Source organism: Ailuropoda melanoleuca, chromosome 13 (assembly GCF_002007445.2).
Source record: "Ailuropoda melanoleuca isolate Jingjing chromosome 13, ASM200744v2, whole genome shotgun sequence".
In the NCBI taxonomy this organism is placed as follows: domain Eukaryota; kingdom Metazoa; phylum Chordata; class Mammalia; order Carnivora; family Ursidae; genus Ailuropoda; species Ailuropoda melanoleuca.
Genome location: NC_048230.1, coordinates 34,741,172 through 34,767,457, shown reverse-complemented (window position 1 = coordinate 34,767,457; position 26,286 = coordinate 34,741,172). Strand labels below are relative to the sequence as shown.

The 26,286-nt window shown below is 36.9% G+C and overlaps 1 protein-coding gene across 1 annotated transcript in view; it reads left to right on the top strand.

Annotated features, from left to right (window-relative positions):
• The first annotated feature begins 3,391 nt into the window (after window positions 1-3,391).
• Window positions 3,392-26,286, top strand: part of ABCA10 (ATP binding cassette subfamily A member 10) — a 59,907-nt gene continuing 37,012 nt past the window's right edge. Inside the window, 10 exon segments of the mRNA XM_034640714.1 lie at window positions 3,392-3,590; window positions 7,536-7,691; window positions 9,662-9,819; window positions 10,145-10,272; window positions 12,543-12,769; window positions 13,121-13,204; window positions 18,554-18,695; window positions 18,914-18,986; window positions 18,989-19,098; window positions 20,283-20,457. Coding sequence (XP_034496605.1) covers window positions 9,687-9,819; window positions 10,145-10,272; window positions 12,543-12,769; window positions 13,121-13,204; window positions 18,554-18,695; window positions 18,914-18,986; window positions 18,989-19,098; window positions 20,283-20,457 — 1,072 coding nt within the window. The 5' untranslated portion in view covers window positions 3,392-3,590; window positions 7,536-7,691; window positions 9,662-9,686.

The window sequence follows — 26,286 nt, the reverse complement described above, 5'->3', positions numbered from 1 at the left end:
ATTTTGAGAGAGAGTGGACAAGAAATGTAAAAATTCTTTTAAAGTTTTTAATTTAAATTCAATATAGTTAACATATAGTGTATTATTAGTTTCAGGGATAGAATTTAGTGATTCATCAGTTGCATATAAATATCACCCAGTGCTCATTCTGTCAAGTGCCCTCCTTAACACCCATCACCGGTTACTCCATCCCCCCACCCACCTCCCCTCCAGCAACCCTGTTTGTTTCCTAGAGTTGAGTCTCTTATGGTTTACCTTCATCTCTGTTTTCATCTTATTTCCTTTCCTTCCCTGATGTTCATCTGTTTTGTCTCTTCAATTCCACATATGAGTGAAATCATATGGTATTTGTCTTTCTTTGATGACTTATTTTGTTTAGCATAATACCCTCTAGTTCCATCCACATCGTTGCTAATGGCAAGATTTCATTCTTTCTGATGGCTAAGTTATATTCTATTGTGCATATATACCACCTCTTCTTGATTCATTCAACAAGTGTTAAAATTCTGAACCGGGTGTCTGGTAAGAGAAAAAACAAGACAGAGTGAGCCAAGTGTATTAGGAAGATAAATCATAAACTTGAGTTTTTACGTGCTGAAATGGAATAGATAGATCCAGTGTAGGGAGGTCATGGCTGGAAACATAGATCTAGGATAAAGCTGAAAGGGTGGATATGTTTATTAAAGGAAAGGTCAAAACTTGAAATAAAAAGTGCCAAGGGATATAAATAAACAGGATTGTTAGAAAAAGAGAAGTCAGGGAAGAGAACAGTAAATTGTAACACAGAGTTGCTAGCAGTGGGTCTCAACACTGTCAAATGCTTCAGAAAGGTTTAAAAAAACAGAAAATGCTACTGAAGATGTCGATGTCAAGATGTCGGAAGCTGTTGGCAAGCTTTGAGAGCTTAGTTTCATTGGCATAGGTACCAGGGTAAGGAAAACTGTCGAATGGCCATCAGATGTAAAAATTGAGGTGCTGACTATGTACTGCCTATGTGTTTGTTATGGGTTCAATTGTGTGCCTCAAAAAGATACGTTGAGGTCCCAACCCCTGGTACCTATGAATACGTTTTTATTTGAAAAATAGGGTCTTTAATAGACATAATCTCATACTGGAGTAGGGTGGGCCCCTAATCCAATATGACTGGTCTCCTTGTATAAGAAGATGTGACAAAACACACCCAGAGGGGCCCACCACATGATGATGGAGCAAAGACGAGGCATGCGAGGATGATTGGTAAACACCGGGAGCCAGGAGAGAGCGTGGCCCTAAGGATGATACCTTGATTTCAGACTACCAGCCTCTGGAACTGTGAGAGAATACATTTCTATTGTTTTAATGCATCCAGTTTGTGGTACCTTGTTGCAGCACCCCCAAAAATCTAATACCGTGGGGATTTGCATAGTGAATGTGAGATGAGCTAATACATGAAGTTTATATGATTAAGTAGCTAGCATGCCTCAAAAAGGGGGGAGGGGAGAAGATATTATATTAGAAGTCATTAAATGAAAAGGAAGCCGGATTTTAAGAGTAGGCTATAAGACTGCGTTGAGAGATCGAGCAGTGGGATTGAGTTTAGCAAAGACTGGCCCAGTTTTCTCTGGGAAGTTCGCAGGAAGTAGAGACGGTGGGAAGGAAGCCTCCACCCAGTGGTCTCTGAGATTTCAGTAAAACGGTAAATTTATGTATTGAAACAGAAGTTCAGAAGTAGGGGTGAGGACCCAGGGAGAGTAGGAGGACAAAGGAGTAGATTAAAAGATCTGTGAAGTGTGCTGAGGAGGGCTGGCTTAATGTGACATAGGCCCCCACAAATCCAAGTTTGGAGGAGTTCAGCTTGGGGACCCAGAAGCAATAATACCCAAGTATCAATGTGCAAAGGCTCCGAACAGAGAAGGTTCAGCCCCCATAATGCTTGGCAGAGGATTCTGTGTCACCCGTCCAAGCCGATGAGTGACAGGTTTGGAATGTAGGTCTCAGACTTCTAACCTTGTAAGCACTTCACTGCACCCTATTGGAGATTAAAATTCCTGAAATGACGGAAATAAATTAGCTTTTAAATTTAGTTATAAGAAAGTGTGTCTATGTAATGTAATATGATTTTTGTTGTTTTTTTCCCACCCATATAAAATAAATCTCATCATTAATGTCTGGGATTGGAACCAGGTTAAATATTTGGTGGTGTTTTGTTCGTGGATTTTTACTTCTAATAGTGACTGGCAAAACGAGAGGAGAGATGTGACTCAAAACAAAGGAGAGGGATACAATTAAAGTCAATGACGATGTTTAAATCCATTTTCTTTTTTTTTTTTTAAAGATTTTATTTATTTATTCGACAGAGATAGAGACAGCCAGCGAGAGAGGGAACACAAGCAGGGGAGCGGGAGAGGAAGAAGCGGGCTCATAGCGGAAGAGCCTGACGTGGGGCTCGATCCCATAACGCTGGGATCACGCCCTGAGCTGAAGGCAGACGCTTAACCGCTGTGCCACCCAGGCGCCCCTTAAATCCATTTTCTTAATGAAATCGTCTCAGGGTGCTTCGTGAATGGTTATTAACTCATGTATACATCTAGGAAATGATTACAGAAAAATCATGGAATGAGATTTTCAGGATTGATAAGCAGGGATTATTTAAAATTCTGAGACTGTCCCATTTATTTGCAGCTGAAAAAAAAGTAACACGATCCTTAAAGTTCCACCATCTCGTCTAAACTATTAAACTGTGAAAATGGGTGTTAGATATTGTTCTGATTAACGTAATTTTCATAGCGGTCGTTGAGAGCAAGGGGCTTGGGGTCCAAACACTCTTCTGGACTCACATGTGGGATCTGCCTTTATTTGAACATCTGCAGATAACTTCCACCTGTGAGCCTCACTTTTCAAATCTGTAACATGGTTGTGACTATAGTATGGACTTCATAGGTTTACTTTCAGTAGTAAACAAGGAAATTCATGGTAAGCCCTTCCATATACTTCCTAGTACACAGGATTCCGTCAGCACGAGGAGCCACCTAACTGAAGTTTAAGTTTTAGGTGAAGACTTCTTGTGTGAATTATTCTGATTTCTGAGATGATTGAGCTTCATTTTTCCCTCTTTCTGCTCAACTCCCTTTCTTTTTAATCTGCTTTTTTTTTTTTTGACTTGGCTGTCTAATTTTTAATCATTAAAAGCTAATAAAGATTTACCCAACACCGTGGGTTTTTTTCTTCCTTTTGGAATCTGATCATTTTTTATGAATGCCAGAAAGAACAATAAATACCACGTGCCAACCTTAGCCAACCATCCACAACTACACAGTCCCTGCAGAGTAATTGGACCAGAAAGATATGGGAAAAAACAAACAAACAAGCACAAACCAGCTTAACAAATAAAGAACATTTGGCAGGCTTTTTACACACGGACTATGTCCTGTTTTCAGATGCCAAACTGAGTAAGAACAGTTTTAAGAGAGGCAAACATTTGCAGAAGAGCCCTTGAAGGAATCTTAGCTGTTCTCCCAGAAAAAAAGAAAACAGTGAATCAGAGGTACTTCTAAGTTCCTCACTCATTTTCCTGAGAGTCAAAGTTGTTTTTACCTTCCACTTTGCATAAGGTGAGTAAGACATAAAGTACATATAGCCAATGCCAAACATATGGATTGATATTGTTAAAATTATTATATTGTTCTGATATTTCTAAATTAATGTATGTTTTATATTGTAGACCTAATGAGTGATTTAATTTTTTAAACTCAGTTATATAGTATTTTTAGTGTGATAGCAAAATGTAAGAGAGACTCAGAAGTGTGTACAAATATAATTAATGTTGGTCAGCTTTATACTTCTCTGGGTAGCCTTTTAAGAATTTGTAAGGTTTTAGTTCTTGGGAATGTGTAGGCATTAGGACAAGTTAACTTTCCCCTGTGGCTTCTTTTTTCTTTTAAAATGTCTTTGTGGGTAGCTTTCTGAGCTGTTCAAACAGACCTGTATCGCCGTAAGGTGTAGATGAATGTTTTGACTTAAAAACTTTCTGAAGTTAGAATTTAGAGTTATTTTGATATTTGGTTGCTTTACCTTTTCTTTTGTCAAAAAAGAAAATAGAGCAAGTTCTCTGAACATAGTAATTTGTATATGAAATCAACGTTTATTCAAAAGAATTTGCGTAACCAGAGTTGTGATACCAAATCATCTCTGGAATTTCAAACTGAAAACAGAAGGATCCCTGTTACACATCATGGTGATCTACAAACCAATTGCCTTAGTTGTGTCCACTAACTTGTTTCTGGTTTTCATCTGCATCTGTCTTACATTCTTAGTTCAAAAAAGGGGATGCATGGATTTAAGAGAAATAATTAGCTCTTTGGGATTCTAATAATGACTATGATGTTATTCGACTTTGCTTTACTCAGTGGTACCTAGATATTAAATAAGCATGCAAAAATGTGCCAAAGTATAGAGTGCTCGTGGGGAATTCTCTGACAAAAAAAAAAAAACTGGGTATGGTTTTATTCCTGTTATACTCTCTTTTTTTTTTTTTTAAGACTTTATTTATTTGAGAGAGAGAGAAGCCAGGGCAGGGGTGGGGCAGGCGTGGGTGGGCAGAGGGAGAGGGACAAGCAGACTCCCCTCTGAGCAAGGAGCCTGATACGGGACTCAATTCCAGGACTCCAAAATACTGACCTGAGCCAAAGGCAGATCCTTTACTGACTGAGCCACCCAGGTGCCCCTGTTATATTTCTTTTCTTTTTTTTCTTTTTTCTTTTTTAAGATTTTATTTATTTATTCGACAGAGATAGAGACAGCCAGGGAGAGAGGGAACACAAGCAGGGGGAGTGGGAGAGGAAGAAGCAGGCTCACAGCAGAAGAGCCCTATGTGGGGCTCGATCCCACAACGCTGGGATCACGCCCTGAGCCGAAGGCAGATGCTTAACCGCTGTGCCACCCAGGCGCCCCTATATTTCTTTTCTTAAACCAAGTAAAGGGCAAAGTGTTTTCTGAATTCTAAACATTGCTAACATCTTATTCCCTGATTTACTTTAGATTATTGTAATGTCAAGATTTGGCAGAGAAAAGTTACTTTGGAGACAAAAGAGGAAAGACTTCCTACACCACCACCCTTATTACCCACAGCCATAAGAGCCTGGAGAGAAATATTGGCTGACAGGATAGTTTACATTCATTAGTATTTTATACTCTCACAAAAACCCCTACTGCATGTGTTTCTGCAGTGTCAAATAAGGCATCAAGTTAGTGCATTTGAAGCTATGTTTTCAAAGTGTTCGGAAGCTTTTTTGTAACTGATCTTTTGTTTTTGTTTTTGTTTTTTTTCTTCTAGTTATTGCTGTACAATATTTTGTTGTCACCCTCTCTCCATGAACAGGAGAAAATGATTAAAAAAGAGATAAGCATTTATCAACAAACTCAGGCTCTTTTATACAAGAATTTTCTTTTTTTTTTTTTTAAAGATTTTATTTATTTATTCGACAGAGATAGAGACAGCCAGCGAGAGAGGGAACACAAGCAGGGGGAGTGGGAGAGGAAGAAGCAGGCTCATAGCAGAGGAGCCTGATGTGGGGCTCGATCCCAGAATGCCGGGATCACGCCCTGAGCCGAAGGCAGACGCTTAACTGCTGTGCCACCCAGGCGCCCCTTATACAAGAATTTTCTTAAACAATGGAGAATGAAAAAAGAGAGCTTATTGGTATGGTTCTCAATATCTTTTTTTCTGTATTTAGTTAATGAAAATCCATCATTTAATACTATGCTATTTTTATTGCTTTTTTATATTCACAAATTCCACAGGTTAGTTGATTTGGAGTTCTAAATACAATATTTTGCAAATATTGCCGAATAAGATATAAGATATATTGCAGAAAAGGATACTACTTATGGCAAATTGACGAGTTTAACTAAAGAACTCAGGACAGCTCCTGAAAAACAAAGTAACATTTTATTGAATAGAACTAGCTATTCTCCAAATAATTACTCCATTTGGATCTTGTGGAGCGATTCTGATTTACTTTAAGCCAACTTTAGTGTTGGGGGGAAAAAATGAAATAGATTCTGAATGAGTAAATGACAGCACTCTACTGGGGATGTTTTGATGAAGATTCTATTAATTGGGAGAGCTGGGTAACAAATTCTATGAGGAAAAATTAGGGAACTTTTTTTGGGTTCTCTTTTCAAGACTATGTTTTTTGTAAACATAGATTCATTTTAGGGAGCCAGATTTCTGATTGTCAGTATCTTTGCATTCTGTTGAGTTCCTAGCATAAGGGCGTGGACATTAAGTATAAAGAGATTGGCTCTGTTTCCTTGAGATATGTCTGGGGCTGCCTTGGCACCTTGAGTCTGTACTCTCTTTAAAAATAGTAACATTTCCATGGGAGCTAGCAGAGTTCACATCATTCTTTTCATACTCTGTGATAGCTCTTCAAGCAAATCAGTTTGAATATTTTAGATGTTATGTTGATGGAGGGTACATTTATAATACTAAAATTTTAAAAGAACTTATCAAAAATGTTATTAATCTCAAAATGTAGAAATACTGGTCCAATAGAGCCACATCCTATCCTATTCACCCACAACCCAGATTTGACAGTTGCTAGCTTCTTGCCATCTTTGCTTTATCTGTCTCTCCTCTTTCAAGGTATATGACACTTTACTGTCATACTTCAGCTAGAATCTACAAAAATTAAACACCTATTCTATATAACCACTAATACACTTCACAAAATTAGCAAAAATTGCATATATAATTATCTCACTTCAAGTTCAATTTCCTAAATTTCCTGAAAAATTTTTTTTAAAGATTGATTTATTTGAGAGAGAGAATGAGAGTGAGCATGAGTGGGAGGGGCAAAGGGAGAGGGAGAGAGACTCTCCAGCAGACTGTCCTGAGTGCAGAGCCCCAAGCGTGGCTTGATCTCAGAACCCTGAGATCATGACTTGAGCCAAAACCAAGAATCAGGCGCTTAACTGGCTGCACCACCACATGCCCCTGAAAAATTCTTTTAAAGTTGGTTTTGATAAGCCCAGAACCAAAGAGACCATCTCATATCTTGTTGAACATTCACGGTCTGTATTTATGTGATGATTCTTTCTTCATGCTGTCATTTAACTCATCCCTTCGCCTTCTTACATTTCTTTGAACAGAAAATTAGATTGAAAGACAGGATTAACTTTAGGTTGGACATTTTTGGCAGGAACATCTCAGATGTGATGCTAGGTACTTACATTACAGATGAGGGCATGCATTCAATAGTGGTTCACTATTAGGGTTGCTGTATTAGTGGGTTAAGATCAATGGATGCATTTGATATTATCTCAAAGTTGTATGTTTTTGAAATGGTGTTTTCTTTAAAGGATAGGTAGTAATTGGGGAAAGCAAAAATCAGAGCAATGAAGCTCAACGCTCAATGACAATACTCTCTGTCTTAAATTGTGTTTGAATGTTTCTTGATATCTGGACCACATTATAACTTGGCCCATTTTTCTTTTGTGTGCTGGAAAAATGGACAATAACATTGCTTCTAGGGCTATATTTGTGCGTCTTTCAGAACCCTTCAGAGCGACCCATCTTCCTGAGCAGCCTCCTCATGCCCTGGGACGCATGGATGAGTTTAACGACTCTGATCTGGTGGTGGGATATACCCCAGTCACTAACATGACACAGAGGATAATGGATAAGATGGCTTTGGCTTCCTTTATGAAAGGTGTGTTGCCCAATCACCAGTGTTTCATTATTATGCAACCTGCACATGTTAAACTTGACGTTCATTTGCAAATTGAGTTTTTTTGCTCAGCCTATGTTTTGGTAGTTCCCTTATTCCACAGGCCATGGAGGGGGTTGGTGTGGGGCTACAGGTGAGGGTAGGTGGGTGAGAAGTGATATAGAGACTTAACTGGGGGCTTTTTAAATCACATACCCCTCTTATTCTTGAAATCTATGCTGTTGTGGGTCATTATATTGTATGATGTGTAATCCAAAAAGTAAGGTTGGAATAGGAAAAAAAAAAGGTTTGAACTCTTTTTTGGATGATTTCACCTTTTATTCCCTGACCACTTTCTTCTGTTTTGTGATTCTTCATTGCAGCTTCTTGATCCCTGACTTCTGCCCATCTCCCTTACCCACGCTGGCCATGTGCTCTGACTGATGTGTTCATTCTACCCTGATCTGGTTTTCCATGTCTCCCCCATTCGATCATTTTCCACATCTCTTTTTAACTCGGGAAGCCATGCATGCTCTCTCCTGCTTTCCATCCTTGGAGTCCCATGGCTCATTGGAGTCTGTCCTTTTTGAATGTAAGGACCCAATTCACCTGCCATGCCAGCCTGTTCTAATCACAGCTCCTCTCCTGTTGTATCATTCTACATTTGTCTGACTCATGCTGTTCAGCCCAAATACTCATGTTTTGCCCTTGACAGTATTTGTATACTGCCAGAGAAAATCAGTGAAATTAACATTGTCCTTGTAAAAATGTCGCAGCCTTATTCCATGTTTGGAAGGATGAATACTTTTGAAAAATGTGGCTACACAATGAAAATAAATACCTTTTCCTTCTTCATGTAGACATTGTCCTGAGATTTAAATACTGCATTAAAATTAATAAAAATCTTAGAACATAATACATGAAATTATAAAAAAGTCTTTAAAAAGGAGGTCATAAATTAGACTTCAGAGGTTTCCAAAGTTTCTATTAGTAATGGATCAATTAACCACTTCTTGGGGGGATTACTTCTGCAGATTATGAACTCATCCATTATGAATGTTTTGAGCTCAATTCTAAGGAGTGTTCTTGACTCCAAAGAACCTGTAGGTGGACTATAACTTCACTTGCGATTTTTGTACTTTGATTATTTTCATGCTGTTTATTTCTACTGACATAGTATTTTCAGGTGATAGAAATTAGTACTCTTGGTAAGAAAAAAAAACCACTGAATTCTCAAGTATTTCCGTTGATTATTTTAAATAGTTTTCTTTTTAATTTTTTAATTACTTTAATCACCAGGGTAATAGCCACCCTAAACAGCTAAGCAATAAGAACTGAAGAAAAAGGAAAAGAGAGAGATTTTGCTTTTATCCTAGCCACAGCTTCCTTCCCTACCATACATCCCATTTAAATTTGTGTGTATCTTTTTAGGATAATATGTACATACACATACACTTGATCACATATATACACATATATATTCATATATGTATACAGGCACACAGATTCAGTTTCTTTACTAAAATGGGATCACACTAAAAAAATGCTACAAATTTTTTTAAGATTTATTTATTCATTTATTTATTTATTTACTTTAGAGAGAGAGAGAGCAGGGGGAGGGGCAGAGGGAGAGAGAATCTCAAGCAGACTCCCCTCAGAGCACAGGGCCCGCGACGGGGCTTCACCTCCCGACCCTGAGATCATGTACCTGAGCTGAAACCAAGAGTCGGACGCTCAAACCGACTGAGCCACCCAGGCGCCCCTGCAAATGGTTTTTAAAAGACACCTCATTTTTTATCTTTTCACATATTTACATTAAGCGTAAAGCAATAGAAAAGACTTTGAGTAGCTAATTTAGAGACACTTACTTAGGGGTAGTATGTGACGCCAATAAACCTAAACAACTGGAACTTGGATTTGTGCTCTCTGGTGATGAGTTGATATGATTATTGATTTTTTTTCGTACACGGCAGGAAGAAGATTCATGAGGATTGTTAAATGATGGATACAGTACTTTCAGAAAACTGTCATGAAACTGTGGGAATTGTGTTTGATGACACTTTTTCATATCAGCTGAAGTTTAGTTGGGGATATGAAATCCCAAATGTGGAAGAAGACTCTGAACACACAGGTAACTATATAAGAACTGATTGAATCTTTTTTGCTACTTTATCAAATCGCCAGTTGGGAATGACTGATAGGAACGTTAATAAAATCAAGAAAATAAGTAATGCAGTTTTTATTCCTCAACTTAGTGATCAGTCTTTACTACAGAATGAGTCCAATTATTTTGGCCACCATTCAATAGTATGCTTCTTTCTTCCAGTTTTTCAGAATGTCTTAAAAATGCTCTAAATTGTATAATCATGGGCTCTGAACAGGCTTGTAGATATTTCCACTTCAGAGCGAAAGTTAAGGTTTTAATTCCATTGATTGATTCCATTGCATAATGACAGGCATGTTTTTCTCCTTCCTTAAGGAGCACTGTTGGGATAATGATGATAAAATTTTTTGTTATGTGGCAAGATACTGGCAATATGGGTTTGTGGCTTTTCAAACTGCAATTAATGCTGCAATTATAGAAGTAAGTGCCTAACTTAAGTCATCTATTTTATATTTTCTGTATTTTCTCCTTATCTTCAGTCTCTCCCTCTCCCTCCACTTTGCCCCTATACTCCTAGGGGATTATGCTCTGCCCCTTATTCTCAGAGAAAAAAGAAACTGACGGTAATATCCCCACTTCCCAACACAAACCCTGCTAAACTACAGACCTACTACTCACTACACCCATCCTTTTCCTTCTGTCTCACGTCTGATGTCCTTCATCAGCTCACAGGCTGGATCCTGTTCCTTCCAACACGATCGGAAAGGTTGGACAATGGATCTTCCCTTCTGTCTCCTCTTTCTTCAGCTTCCTCCTTTCAACTAGATTCTTCTCTTTGGAATTGAAAAGTATGAATTTCTTCACATATTATCAGGACCTTTCCTTATTTCCTCCTCAGGCAAGTACTTTATCTCCCTTCTCTTAACAGCTAAGTTTCTTGAAAGGGTTGCCTTCACTTAGGCTCCACTCAATTCAGAATGATTTCTGTCCCCAACCACTCCACCTAAATGGCTTTTTCTGAGGTCGGTAACAACTCCCATGTCAATTAACAACTGACATTTTTCTTTTTTAAAGATTTTTTTCATTTGAGAGAGAGGGAGACAGAGAGAGTACAAGCAGGGGGAGGGGCAGTGGGAGAGGGAGAAGCAGACTCCCTGTTGAGCTTGGAGCCCTGACATGCGGCTCCATCCCAGGACCCCAGGATCATGGCCTAAGCCGAAGGCAGACGCTTAACCATTTGAGCCACCCAGGCTCCCCAACAACTGACATATTTCATTCCTTATCTTACTTGATCTTTTAACTAAATAACAGAGCCTTCACCTGATTTTCATGCACTTTTCTAGCCTTTCCTTCTCAGTCTTCTTGCCAGCTTAGCCAACTTCACACACACGCTTCTTTAAATCTGTGGTTCCACAAGGTTCTAACCTAGGCATCTTTCCCCATCCTATATACTTTCTCTAAACAATGTTATTTATTTCCATAACTTTAACCACAGTTTACATGCTGATAACTCTAAGAACCCTACTTCAACTCGTTGAAGTTTGCAACCAGCAAACTTGTTCTGTAAGGGGCCAGGTAATAAATATTGTAGGCTCCGGGGGCCAAACTTTTTTTATGGTACCTATTCAACTCAGCTGTTGTAACATGAAAGAAACCATAGACAGTACATAAAGAAATTAGTATGGCTCCATTTCAATAAAAACTTTATTTAAAAAGGCAGGTGGTGGACCAGATTTTGTCCACGGACCGTAGTTTACTAACCTCTGCTCTAGTTCCATGTATCTGTTTGCTGAATATCTCTACTTTGATGCTTCCTAAACAACTTTAACTAGGATATTCAAAACTGAATGTGGGTATTTTTCTTTTCGTGCGGCTGAGTCTTTTAAGAATTTTCCTATCTTAGTGAATGCGAAGGCTACCCATCTAAGGTGACCCATTAGAAACTGGGGAATTAGCTGAGACAATTTCCTCCGCCTTACCCATTACCTCCAATCTCTCATCCAGCCCTGTTAATCCTAAACTGAAATCCACATACTTCTCAACTCTGCCACCAGCACTAGTCAAAGCCATTGCCATCTTTTGCCTGAAGTGTGGGAGTACTTCATTTCTCCAGCCTCATCTCTCTCCCTCCCCGCCTCTCCCCCTGTCAGTTTTGCTTTAAGGACCTCCTTCCTGTGCCTTCAATGCACTATACCCCTTCCTTCCTTTGCAAGTGATGTTTCCTCTGCTCAGATTTTTCTTCTCCATCCTCAGCTTCCCTCTCCACCCAAGCTTTGTTTAGGTAAGATCACTGTAAAATCCATGTCATTTCTTCAGGGAAGCCTTCCCCGTTTTTGTTCTCAGAACACCCTCTACTTCTCCTTTAGTGTAGTTGCTCAATTATAATCAAACCGTTGATTGTGCAATGGGCGGTTTGATGTCTGGCCTTCCTTCTCTGCTCCACCATGAAATGTAAAGCTCCGTGAGAGTGAGGAGTGTTCCTGTGGGTCACTGCTATCTCTCCACCACCCATCACAGTATATTGGGCATGATAGATAGCTAGCAATTGTTTTAAATGACTCTTATAAGTAATGTCAACATTACTAATACCAAAATTCATCAAGACTATTCTGATGATATTAATACGTCACCATATTTTAAAATGATGGGAATATGTAAGTACTGAAAATGAAAGGAAACAAAATGTATATAGTTTTCCAATATATTTTTCTATAGTTAATGTAATGAATTTGTTTTACATACCAATGTAGGTCACAACAAATCATTCTGTGATGGAGAAACTGGTGTCAGTGATTAGAATCAATATGAGGATGCTGCCTTTCATTTCTAATGGAGAAATTATAAATACATGGTTTACTTTTATTTGTGTGTCTTATTTCTCCTCTTTTGTGTACTTCACATCATTAAATGTTACTCAGGAAAGAAAATAGTTTAAGAAACTGCTGACAGTGATGGGTCTGCGAGAGTCAGCATTCTGGTGAGTTAAGTAGCTTTCTTGCCTGTGTATCACACATTAATAAACAGAGAAACCCATTAGGTTATAAAAGAAATTAGGTGCATTCAGGAGTTGGGTTTTGTTTTTTGTTTTTTGGGGGTTTTTTGGCATGCATTCAATTTAATTAGCTTACTCGTATTACATTTTAAGATGCTGGCCGTAGAAATGAAATAAGGATTGTGCTTATGCTTCCCTGAGTTGAAGAATAGAAATATGGTGCTTGTATCTGTTAGTTATTGTCAGAAAGATGCTGCATAAAACACCACCCCAAAACCCAATAACCTCAAACAGCACTCATTTATTCCTTCTCGTTTGTCTGTGGCATGACTGGAGTCTGGCAGATCTAGCCTGGGCTGGGCTTGGATCCAAGTTACCGGTTGCATCAAGTCTGCCCCATGTGGCTCTCATCCTCCTTGGGTAAGCAGCATAGCTGGACATATTCTTCTCCTTCAATCACAGAAGTGCATGAGAGCAAGTCTCGCTGCACTGAGCATTCCAAGCTCCTGCTCAAGTCATATTTGATAAAATCCAATTGGTTGAGGGGTGCCTGGGTGGCACAGTCATTAAGCGTCTGCCTTCGGCTCAGAATGTGATCCCAGTGTCCTGGGATCGAGCCCCACATCAGGCTCCTCCTCTAGGAGCCTGCTTCTTCCTCTCCCACTCCCCCTGCTTGTGTTCCCTCTCTCGCTGGATGTCTCTCTCTGTCAAATTAATACATAAAAAAGAATCTTTAAAAAAAATCCCATTGGTTGAAGCAAGTCCTGTGAACAAATCCAAAGTCAAGGGGCAAAAAAGTATATTCTGCCCACCATAAAGCCAGAGCAAGTCAAAGAGACAAGCCCAGGATCGGTGATATATGGGTAATTCTATCCTTTCATGGAAGTGAAGCAGGGAACAAGGATTGAAAATTTGAACAGTAAACTAATTTACCATAATGTTATTAAAGCCAATTCATGCAGTTAGTCAATAAAGATGTTCTTTGGGTAAGACTAAGGATTAAATGAGACAATATCTTTATTTTTTATTTTATTTATTTTTTTAAAGATTTTATTTATTTATTTGACAGAGATAGCCAGTGAGAGAGGGAACACAAGCAGGGAGAGTGGGAGAGGAAGAAGCAGGTTCCTAGTGGAGGAGCCTGATATAGGGCTCGATGGGATCAAGCCCTGAGCCGAAGGCAGATGCTTAATGACTGCGCCACCCAGGCACCCTTAGATGAGACAATATCTTTAAAGTACTTACACAGTGCTGCTGCTTGTAAGGCACAAGGCACAGAGTAAAATGAATCTCTCTCTCTCTCCATTTATCTATTGTCCCTTTCCCCATAGACTTTGAGAGTAATAATAGCAAACATTGAACTTACGGTATTCCAGGGATCACTCACAGTGTATAGTGCTGTTATTTCACAAAAAAACCAAGGCGCAGAAAAGTTAAGATTTTTGCCTAAGAAACTCCTTTCTTTTAGCCACTGTGCTACATAACTCAAAAAGATGAATAAAATCAAATCAGTGACAAGGTGGTATTTTTCCCTTGATAGAAAAAGCTGTTAGTGAAATGTGCCAATAGAAATGCCTGCCATATTGTCTTTAGTGTTTTTGAGATAAACATTACATTTGGATTCAACTTGCTAAGTGCCTCAAATTGAGTAAAAACATAGCTTGGAAGTTTTCCTGATAGAGAACTGTCCAAGTTAGCAGGGTTTACATCGGCTGGAGATTTTAAAAATTAGTTAATACCACATGCTATTGGGGAGAGTGTTTATGTACATATGCTGTGTCTTCAAATACAAGGAAAAGAGATTTTTAAAATGAAATAATTCACATAAAAAAGTATGGCTTTGACAATTTATCTTGAAAGAGAATACCATTACCAGATGCAGGCAGGCATCCCAGTTATTGGGGTAAAACTGATACATTTCTTACAAAGTCCCCGCAGTTCTTGTATATTTTATGCTCTTCCACTTTCCTCCTGATTGCACACAAATTTTGCTATAATCTACTTAACCCAAATAAGGCTCAAGAATGCAGAATTTTCAACTTTCAACAACACCAAAAAAAGCGCAGAATTTTCAAAGGATCTCAAGAGTAATTTCTTATATAAAACATTGTGAATAGATGATGAGAATTATTTATAGTAATCCCTTTCCAACTATACACTTCTGTTATATGAATTTCTAGCACTTTTAGTTGTATGAACCATAATTATATTAACAATTCAGAGAATTTGGTTTAAATATACATGAATTATGATTTGCTCCTATTGGGCAAAAATTTTTTTTAAGACAGAATGGGAAAACAGAGATAAAACAAATGATTGAAAACAGAATCTTTTGCTTAACTTTTTCCTTTGTTAGATAATTAACTGCTTACCTAACATTCTTCATGGTGTTTAAAATACCATTATAAACTCATGAATCTAAACGTGTCTAATAGGTTTCAAGCCATTGTAATTATTATTCTCATTGAAACTCAAATTGTCTCATTTGTCAAAGGGAGCTGAAGGTTCTTTTTGACAAGATTCTAAGTAGATTTTTGACAAAAATAGATTCCTTGCTATTTTGTGTGGCAAGATTTCTTTTAGTTAGAAAAAGTATTTCAAGAGCATTGCATACTAGAAATGTTTTTTGTTATTGGATTGGTCAATATATCTAGACTTTTTCAATAGCAGAGATAGAATCATGATATATTTTCTACATTTTATGTATAGAATAACATACACATATTAAAGATAAATGCCTTATGAATTCACACTGATATTTATAATTTAAATATTCTATATGTACTATAGAGCTCTCTCCCATATTACAACTGTATCTCTTTTCTTATGCCCTGAGAATTCTGGTTCTCCGGAAGAGATACAGATAATCTGAGAATTAGAATATCCCTAATTATTTTTTTAATCCAGAAATATACATATAATATATCTAACAATACTAATAGTATTACTTCAATATAACTGAAAGCAGTTAAAGTACTTTTTTCCCACATGCTCTCCTAATCCCTCCAATTGTTTATAGTGTATTGAATCTATACTGACACAGTACAGACCACACCTTCTCCTTTTAAAACATCATTTAGTCTTAGTTCTTCATGTAACTATAATTTTTTTTAAATTAAACATTTTTATTTTGGGTAGATACAGACTCAGTTTTAAGAAATAGATTGCATGCACCCTTTACCCAGTTTCCCCCAATGATAACATCTTGCAAAACTGTCATGATGTCACAGTCTCATTGTGGACATGGATACAGTCAAGATACAGAACAGTTCCATTGTTCCGTCTTTATAGCCACACTCAACTCTCTTCCTTATCCCCCCATCCCTAACCCTGCTAACCATCAATCTCTTCATCATTTTTATGATTTTGACATTTCAAGAATGCTATGTAAATGGAATCACATAGTTCATCACATTTTGGGGCTTTTTTTCCCACTAAGTACAATTTCCTTGACACTTCATCCAAGTTTGTATTTATCAATAGTTGGCTCCTTTTTATTCCTGAGAACAATTCCATGGTAGCAATATCTCTGTTTGGTTAGTTGTTTAACCTTTGAAAGAGGTAGGGGTTGTTTCCAGTTTATGAGTATTATAATTAAAGCTACTGTGAACATTGATGTCCAGGTATTTTTATGAACATAAGTTTTCATTTCCCTGAGGTAAATGCCCAGTGGTATAATTTCTGGTTTGTATGGTGGTTTATTTTTATAAGAAACTGCTCAACTGTTTTCCAGAGTAGGTATACCATTTTATATTCCCACCAGCAATGTATGAATGGCAAAAGGATAGAAAATAATTGTATTTGACTTGGTTTATGCTTCCATACATATATTGGAATTTATATATCTAATATTCTTATTAATTCGTTGAACGTAATATTGTCCATTTTTCTTCTCCTTAACTAATCTTCATATTTCATGCTCTCTTTACTTCAATCTATGACCAGCTCTTTTGAGAAATTATTATTAATGAATTATTAGGAGTAGATGTTTTCATATGTGAAAGATTTATCCTGTCTTCAAAAAATTAATTGAATAAGATAGTTAGGTATTTAGTTTTATAAAAGACTTTTAAAATTCCAAATTGAAAAATGAGAGCATGGGAGAGGAAAACTATGATCTTTTTTTTTATTGGGATATAACTGATATATAATACTAGTTTCAGGTAGAAAATGTAAGGATTCGGTATTTGTTATATTGTTAAATGATCACCACAATAAATCTAGTTAACATTTATCATCCACGCAGATTGAGATGAGAACTTTTAAAATCCACTCTCTTAACTTTCAAAAAGACAATACAGTATTATAAACTACAGTCACTGTGTTGCACGTTACATTCCCATGATTTGTTTTATAACTTGTTTGTGCTTTTTAATCACCTTCACCCATTTCACCTGCTCCGCACCCCCACCCCTGGCAACCACTAATCTGTTCTCTGTATGTATGAGTTTGTTTGTTTTAGATTCTGTGGATAAGGGAGATTATATGGTATTAACCTTTGTCTATTTTAACTTAGCATAATGCCCTCAAGTTCCATCCTTGTTAGCCCAAATGGCAAGATTTCCTTCTTTTTTTGTGGCTGAATAATATTCCATTGTGTGTATATCTCTATCACTTTTTTTTTTTATCCTTTCATCCATCGATGGACACTTAAGTTGCTTCCTTGTCTTGGCTATTGTAAATAATGCAATAAACATGGGGGTGCATATATCTTTTTGAGTTAGAGTTTTAATTTCCTTCAGATAAATACCCAGAAGTAGAGAGGTGCCTAAGTGGCACAGTCAGTTAAGCATCTGACTCTTGGTTTCAGCTCAGGTCATGATCTCACAGTGGACGTGGGATTAAGCCCTGTGTTGGGCTTCCCATTCAGTGTGGACTCCACCTCAAATTCTTTCTCCTTCCCCCTCTGCTCCTCCCCATTTGTGCTCGCTCTTTCTCAAAGAAATAAATACAATCTTAAAAAAAAAAAAAGTACCCAGCAGTAGATTGCTAGATCATTTGGTAGTTCTGTTTGTAATTTTTTGAGGACCCTCCTTACTAGGAAAACTATAATCATTTAAGCTTACTGTTTGTATACATGAAAATGCTGTCTACATGTGATAGTACAAATTTATGTACTGCACAAGATGATATAAAAGGATTTCAAATGCATTATCTGAATAAAGTTCTACACTTGAACTGAAAACCCTATGTAAATTTAGAGGGAACTTGACAATTTATTAGCGTGTTCATGAAAGGTCAGTTTTTAAAAGTGAGAACCATTTTCTTGTTTAAACATATCTTTCCATCTATGTCCTCAAATTTTCAAAAATAACCATGCTTTGACTACTGTGATGCAGTACCCCTGTTATATAGCTGTTAACGCCCAGGACATCTTTTGCCCTCCTTTAGTTTTGTGTTTTCTGGCTACACTGTAGTACTATAACTTCTAAAAACAATACCCTGAACAGTTAATGTCAAAAGCCATATAAGGATAAAAAATAAAATGAGCTTTCCTTATATCAGAGAGATTTCAATTAAACATTAAGAATAATTTTATACCAAAAGGAATTTAGTCTAAGAGAGTTTAAAGGTAAAATTATTATATTTCCATTTCATATTAATCACTTGACTGAATCAGATTACATGTAATTATATGAATTTTTTAACTCATTCAACAATTGTAAAAATTATATTTCAGAACTTGTACTCATAACTCTTTTGCATATTGTCTCTCCAGACATTTACCTGTGTGTGACATTCTGAAGTAACACCTTGTTTCTACCATAGGCTGTCCTGCGGATTAATGTATGCTGGCCTCATATTTATCCTGTCCATTTTTATGGCTCTGATCATAACATCTATCCAAATTGTAGTAATTGCTGGCTTCATGGTGATATTCACACTCTTTGTCCTATATGGCTTGTCTTTGGTGAGTTGGCAAAACATATCTCTTAATTTGTTTCACATCTCAGATAACTGAGTAGATGATGTTTCTTCAGGATATCGGTTTGGCATAGTCACTAATTTGGTATCTTGTTTTCTATGTTCTGAGAAAGTTTTTGACAGTGTGAGAAATTGATTACTATTGCTAAAAATGATTCTCAAAGGAATAAATATACCAATTGGAACACTTCCTCCTTCTTTCAGATAGCATTGGCTTTCCTCCTGAGTGTGCCGATAAAGAAACCTATCCTTACCGGTTTGGCTGGTTTTCTCTTCACTACATTTGGGGATGTCTGGGATTCACTGCATGGTACAGACAACTTCCTTCATCTTTGGAATGGACTTTAGGCCTTTTTAGCCCCTTTGCCTTCACTGCTGGAATGGCCCAGGTAAGGAGCACAATGATTTTATTATTTTATTCATTAGATTTTCAAAATTATTGAAGGGTTTGGTAACTTCATGAAACTTAGTGATCAATCACCTTGTATTTTTTAAAATTTTTTAAAAAAGATTTTATTTATTTATTTGACACAGAGAGAGACAGCCAGCGAGAGAGGAAACACAAGCAGGGGGAGTGGGAGAGGAAGAAGCAGGCTACCAGCGGAGGAGCCTGATGTGGGGCTCGATCCCATAACGCTGGGATCACGCCCTGAGCTGAAGGCAGACGCTTAACAACTGCGCCACCCAGGCGCCCCAATCACCTTGTATTTTAAGAAGTTCTGCCACATTCTCTTGTGAATTCTCATCAGAGTAATAAGCAAAGCAGATAGATCATTTGTAAAATCCTAAAAAATTTAAAGAAGAAAAATAATTGCCCATTATCTGACCCCTCAGTTTGTCTGATTTATGTCCCCATTTAAAGAAGCAATAAAATGTGGAGGTCTGAGTAATAGTGAATAAGTAATAATGCATGAATCAGTCTCAGCTCTGCCCCCGTCCTAGCTGGGTAACCTTGGGCAAGTCGTTTGACTTCTGTAGCCTTCCTTTCTTCTTCTGCAGAATGGGGATGTCAGTAGGAATCACCTCAGTGGGGGTAAATGGGAGGCTGACTGTATTATTCTCTACACAAAATGCTAGTGCAGTTCCTGACACGTGCTATGTGAATGTGAGCTATTATCTTTCTTATCTTTAAAACCAATCTCTTCAAGTCTTCAATACTTATTTAATATTTGAGTATTTCTACAATATCTTATCCTTAGCGTTTTTATATTTCCTTTATATGTCCTCCAGTTTCACTGCCCGCTCTGAGTTTCTCTTCCTACAATATATGTTATTTTTGGCTCCTTGACCACTTCTCTAAATCCCCTTCTTTAAAACTTATGTGGTAATCAATTAGTCAGTTAAATTTCTATTCTTCAATTGCTTTACTTTCTCGGATAGCATTTCCCACTTCCGTGACAATAATTTTATTTGTAAAAAGCAACGCTACTACTAACAACTTCACTGTGCATTTTTGAAGAAAAAGCTATTAAAATATGAACTATATGTATCTAGGCAGCACCATTTAATAAAAAAAAGAAAACCTTTAGCCTTATAGTTTCATCTTCTGTTATTTTATTCTTTTTAATCTCAGATATTACACATGGATTACTACCATGTGTACCATGGTACCATTATTACCATGATCGGCTTTATTTTTCCCAATCCATCTGGGGAGTCATACGTAAGGACGGTTACTTTCTTCCTTCTGGCACTTCATACTCTTCTCTATTTGATATTAACATTATATTTTGAGTGAGTTTTGCCTGGTAAGTCATAGTGTGGTTACAATTTAATTTAAAACCATTATGCTTCTTATAAGGTAATATCTTACTATTTGTTTACTTGTAATTTAAGGAGCATTTCTGATGGCAGAGGGAAGGAAACAGTTTAAAAATTAATAGTCTCCTTATTTTCATCTCACTAATTGAATGGTCTGACCAGAATTGTTTGGTAAAAACGTTTTAGTTAAAAGTAACTTGTATTTCTTTTGGTTTTTATATTTATAAAGGTAGGGCCTGCATGTGTGTGTATGTGTGTGCATGTTGGCGTGTGTGTGTTTGTTGTAGGTGGGGAGAGAGAAGGAAACAACTTTAACAGCTATTGAACATGATGATGCTTTTTAGTCTGAATTGAACTCATGGACATTAAGATAGCTCATTAAACAGCTCTTGCTAATATTTGGCTCTAGGAAACTTGTTTTTCTGCATCTCAAGCATATGAAGGAAACAGTATAAAGTTAATGGATGACCTTTATAACACTTTATAGAGTGTCATAAAAATTAGTAAAATAAACTCATAAAATTAGTAAAAAAAATAGTTTTTAAGTAATTATTGTTAAATTCCTGTGTAGAATGCATATGTCATCCCAGGAACTAATATATTCCCTTCTGCCCACATGAAATCCACAAATTGTACTCATACATAATTCCTTCTGATGCATCAGAATCTGAAGAGGTCTATGCTGTTCAAACCCTATTATTTTGGTGTCTTTCTTTAAACGTTTTCTAATTCAGGTATTCTGTTTTTAGGATATGTATAGTATTCTTTTAGACTTTTACTTGTTTCATGTTCTTTATCTCCATTACAGTATTATTTTAGGATTTTATCCCCTATGCTTCTTATTTGTTCCATTAATATAATTCCATAATCTATCATTTTGAAATAATGCATTTCTTATGCACTTAAAAAATTGCCTTCAAAATTATTTTGCAGAATTATTCTTGTGAATAAACAACTTCTTAAAATTAAATGAAATTTCTTCTTTGAATGAAAAATAGTATATAATACATGTAATCTCTGAAACGAAGTTAACACGTGTGCCTTGGTGCAGGTCACAGACAAGAATCAGCACTCTAGTGTCTAATGATCAGAAAATTTTACTGGCATCTCAAACCTGCAACATGGAAATTCAAATCCCAGATCTGATGTCCTGGTGTATGCACTCACTCCCTTGTTCATACACATAGCAAAGGTCTTAAAAATTCCTTTTTGCTGAACCCTTAAATGCGTCCCCCGCTAAACTGGGGCTAGGATCTTCTCCACTTTCTCATCATCTTTTTCCTTTTGGATTTTCTTATTTTCTCTTTTGCCCATTGTTTATAACCCTTTGTATAAAAATCAGGTCAGTTTGTTTGTAGCCCATCAGGCCCCAGAGCCTAGTAGATAAAATTGAAACTCTTTCTTGGGACTGAAGGAAGGCATAGTTAACGCTCCAAAGGTAATTTTCCCCCGTCACAACTCTGTACCATACTACCTATTTGTCCTGTCCTAAAATTTTGGTTTTTTTCTACATTAAAATTTTTTTCTCATACTTCCATCTAAAATTTGATTCGTACTTTAATAGGTAAATACCTACTCTTTCTTACTAAGTTCTCTACCTGTTCATAATTAGCTTACTTTTCAAATAACTTCCCTAACCCCCACCCTCTACTATGGGAAGGCACAATGAGTAATATTTATTTCTGGGAGAATGGAATTCAATTTTTTTCTGTTTCTATGTATTCACATAATCAGAAAATTGTACCAATGAGTATTTAGTTCAGCATTTAGTACAAGCCTCACATCTTAGAGATGCCAAAGCAGTGGTCTGGAGAGGTTATATGTCTGGTCCAAAAACGAAGTTAGCAGAATTTGGATGGTAACTTTGAAACTGACTTAATACTCCCCTTTTGGGTTTTTTTCCCCACTGAATTCAATATTCATTATATTTATTGTTTATGTCCTGTATTTTGTCTCTAGAATGTAAGTCCCATGAGGAAGAGATGCTTGTGTTTTATTACACTGATATCTCCAAGCATCTAGAGTAGTCTTTGTCACATAGTAGGTCCTCAACAAATTCCTGGTAACTTACATAAATGCATATATTTGTCTTCTTATTTTAACTCTCTTCAGGATAAACAATGTGTTTTTCCATCTAGAGACCACCTGGTGCAAAAAAACTCTAATAAATATTTGATGAAGGAATACAAGAATGTCCTCTTTTTTCCCCTCAGCTTCAAATAAGAAATCTATTTCTTCTTTTCCTTCTTCTCCTACTACCCCTCCTTCTCTTCCTCCTTGGGTTTGTGTGTTTTTTTCCTTTTTCCCACAAATCTGATTCAATCTCACTTCCCCTTTCTTGGGTACAATATGTATTCTTTAATTTTTATAAACATCTTTCAAATCCACATTTTTACAGTAGGTTATATTTAAATGTTTTTACTTTCATAATTCTTTTTTTTTTAAGATTTTATTTATTTATTCGACAGAGAGAGAGACAGCCAGCGAGAGAGGGAACACAAGCAGGGGGAGTGGGAGAGGATGAAGCAGGCTCATAGCGGAGGAGCCCGATGTGGGGCTCGATCCCATAATGCCGGGATCACGCCCTGAGCTGAAGGCAGACGCTTAACTGCTGTGCCACCCAGGCGCCCCCATAATTCTTTTTCTGAACCAAAATTTCCCATAAAACTGGTACTAATTAGATATCAGATTTCATCTATGTACCTATTTAATACATAACTGCTGATTAAGTTTATGTGGGTCAACAGTCTCTGTCTTCAAGGCTTTCATAGTTAGCATTAATTAAATATAGTGTAGGAAGTGTGATAGGAGAGGATACCACAAAGTTCTATGATAGTGTAAGACCTCCAGTTGGTGGGAGGAAAGAACTTCAGCTGCATTTAAAGGATAAGAAAGTTTACCTGACGGACAAGAGTGCACAAAAAATTTTATGGTCAAAAGGAATAACATGTGCCCAGCAATGGAAAACAGCTGTAGTGTCAGGAAATGAAAAGTTATTAGGTAGAGCTAGTGCATAGTTTGGGTGCCAAATGTGGTTCTAGTGTAGGAATTCATAACCAGCTAACAAGAAATTACAAGGGGAGATTTTTTTCCAAATACACATCTGTGCACAGCTACGCACAGGGCAATATAGCATGTAAAAATCCCAATGATGCTGAGGTTCACCTCCAATGAGTTCCTTTGTAGGTGTCTGCTCTTGCCAACTCCACAGATCACATGCAGAATTTGGGATTCTCTCCTCTAGTCAGTTCCAGTATTGGTGGTTATCCCTGACAACGTCTTCTCTTGTTTTTGTTGAAATGAGAAAAACAATATGAAACTTCTTATATACCTTAATTCTTTCGTTGGAAGTTGTCTTTCATATTGTGAGATTATAGCCTTTAAATATTTATACTTTTGTTGTGAAAATATTTTCTCTCTTTTACAATAGGAGGGTTTTTTTTAATTGTCCTTAAAGAACACACTGTATTCATTAAAAAAATATTATTCATCCAAGAAATCTAAGAACCTTAGAACCATTGGTGCAGGAAATAAGACAGATTGATATAATCTATGTAGGACCTTTCACTGATGAGATTTGTGTTTTAGGAAGGTCACTTTGACAGCTGTTTGGTGGATGGGCTCAAAGCAGGTGGATATCATAATCTGTGTTAGAGAGGGGGGAGGGGACCAACATGAGGACCAGTGTAATATAGAAGGGAGGACAGACACAGGAGATACTTAGGAGATAGAACAATCTGACTTGGTGGTTAGTTATATGTTAGATGGAGGAAGTGAGAAAGGGAGGGGATGAGGGTGGCTTTGGTTTCTGGTTTTGGTTACTAGGGGGTAGAGAAAATGTGTCTTAACTAGGTCAGTAGCAGCAAAAGAGAAGTATCCAAAATTCATTCAATTTTTGACATTTTTTAAATGCTGTAAATGCTATGCATAAAATGAATTTAGTTTTCAATTTTAATTTCTCTCTCTTTTAAAAATTTTCCTTTGCTTTTTCAGCCAGAAAAGTGTAATTTCCTTTTCTGGCTAGTTCAGCTTGGGATGTTTCTACATATTTTCATTCTTGAGCATTTCTGCTCTCCCACATTATATCTCTAGAACCATAATACATGATCCTTTTCATTTCTCTTGTCGAAGACACTCAATTTCTAGCTATACATTTTCCATATATTTTTCTATACGCCTCCAACATTTTCTGTTTTCATCCTTCTAGAAGTTATATGTTGTTGTATCTCTTCCTCTTTTGCTCTTCTTTTGGGGTGGTACTTGCTCAAGTTTATCCCCTTATATTAGCCTATGGTAATAGCTTGTCATGTGACATTACAGGAGAAGATTCTGTGTTGTTTAAATTACTCTATAGTCTCTGAAAAATCTATTAAGTTTCTTCCTCTTTTCACTAATAAATTCACATTTTGGGGAGACATCATTAAAATGTCATCTCATTTTATTTACTTTGGTTTTTTAGATCCACAACTGAACTTCCTATTAATTATTGCTCTGTTTTCCTTTCTTACCATTAAACTGTAAGTCCATTTAAATATCAAACAATTTTTAATCAGTATTACATACAACCCATTTGACCTTGGAGTGATATGAACTACCTTGATGAAAATCCTTGTATAATTTCATGAGGCCATTCAAAACTTTAAGGATTATCTATCTATCTGATTGAAAAAATCTACATAAAATAAAACAAATGAAGATATGCCAGAAACAATTTGATTTATATTTATTTCATTTTCCTAATGGGTTTTTAATATTTCCTATCCTTCCACTTCCGATCCCTTAATTTTAAGTTTCTTCCTTTCTTTCCTTTTTCTATATGCCAATGTGTATCCAGCCTTTTGTCTACCTTTCTGTTCTTAATAACTATTTTTTCTGCTTTTGTTTTATTCTTAGGGCTTTGAAAATGTTGACTTTTGATTTATAATGACTGATATGCTCATTATTTTCAACATTTGTTTTTCTATATTATCAAAATAATATTTATTTCTTCATCTACTATGGCAGGAATCAGCTTGCATAACTTCTCTTTTTAAGTATCCAAGTGGCTAGAAATCCTGAGAATGAGGAAGTTCTTGATGTTTGGTATGATTTCCAAGAGATACCACTTTATCTTCTTTGATAAACTTTTTTTTTTTTTTTTTTTTTTTTTTTAGTGAAGCAGAGCTGGGAATTCATCAAAGGCCAAAACACTGTCTTAACTTTAAAATCTTTATAATACTTTACTTCTAACATTGTAAATGTAATTCTCCACCTTTTTTTTTTTTTAAGATTTTATTTATTCATTCGACACAGAGAGAGAGAGACAGCCAGCGAGAGAGGGAACACAAGCAGGGGGAGTGGGACAGGAAGAAGCAGGCTCCCAGTGGAGCAGGGAGCCTGACGTGGGGCTCAATCCTGGAACACCAGGATCACGCCTGAGCCGAAGGCAGACGCTTAAAGACTGAGCCACCCAGGCGCCCCATCCAACTTAATAATTTAAATTCAAAATTGATACCAACAGAGAAAGACAAATACTGTATGATCTCACTTATATGTGAAATCTAAAAAAAACCCCAATAAAACCCAGAAACTAAAAACCAAACCAAGCTTGTAAAAAAAAAAAAAAAAGAGATCAGACTTACAGCAGGATTTGGAGGAAGGATGTCAAAAGGTACAAACTTCTAGGGGCGCCTGGGTGGCTCAGTTGTTAAGCATCTGCCTTTGGCCCAGGGCATGATCCCAGAGTTCTGGGATTGAGTCCCACATCAGGCTCCCTGCTCCGCTGGGAGCCTGCTTCTTCCTCTCCCACTCCCCCTGCTTGTGTTCCCTCTTTTGCT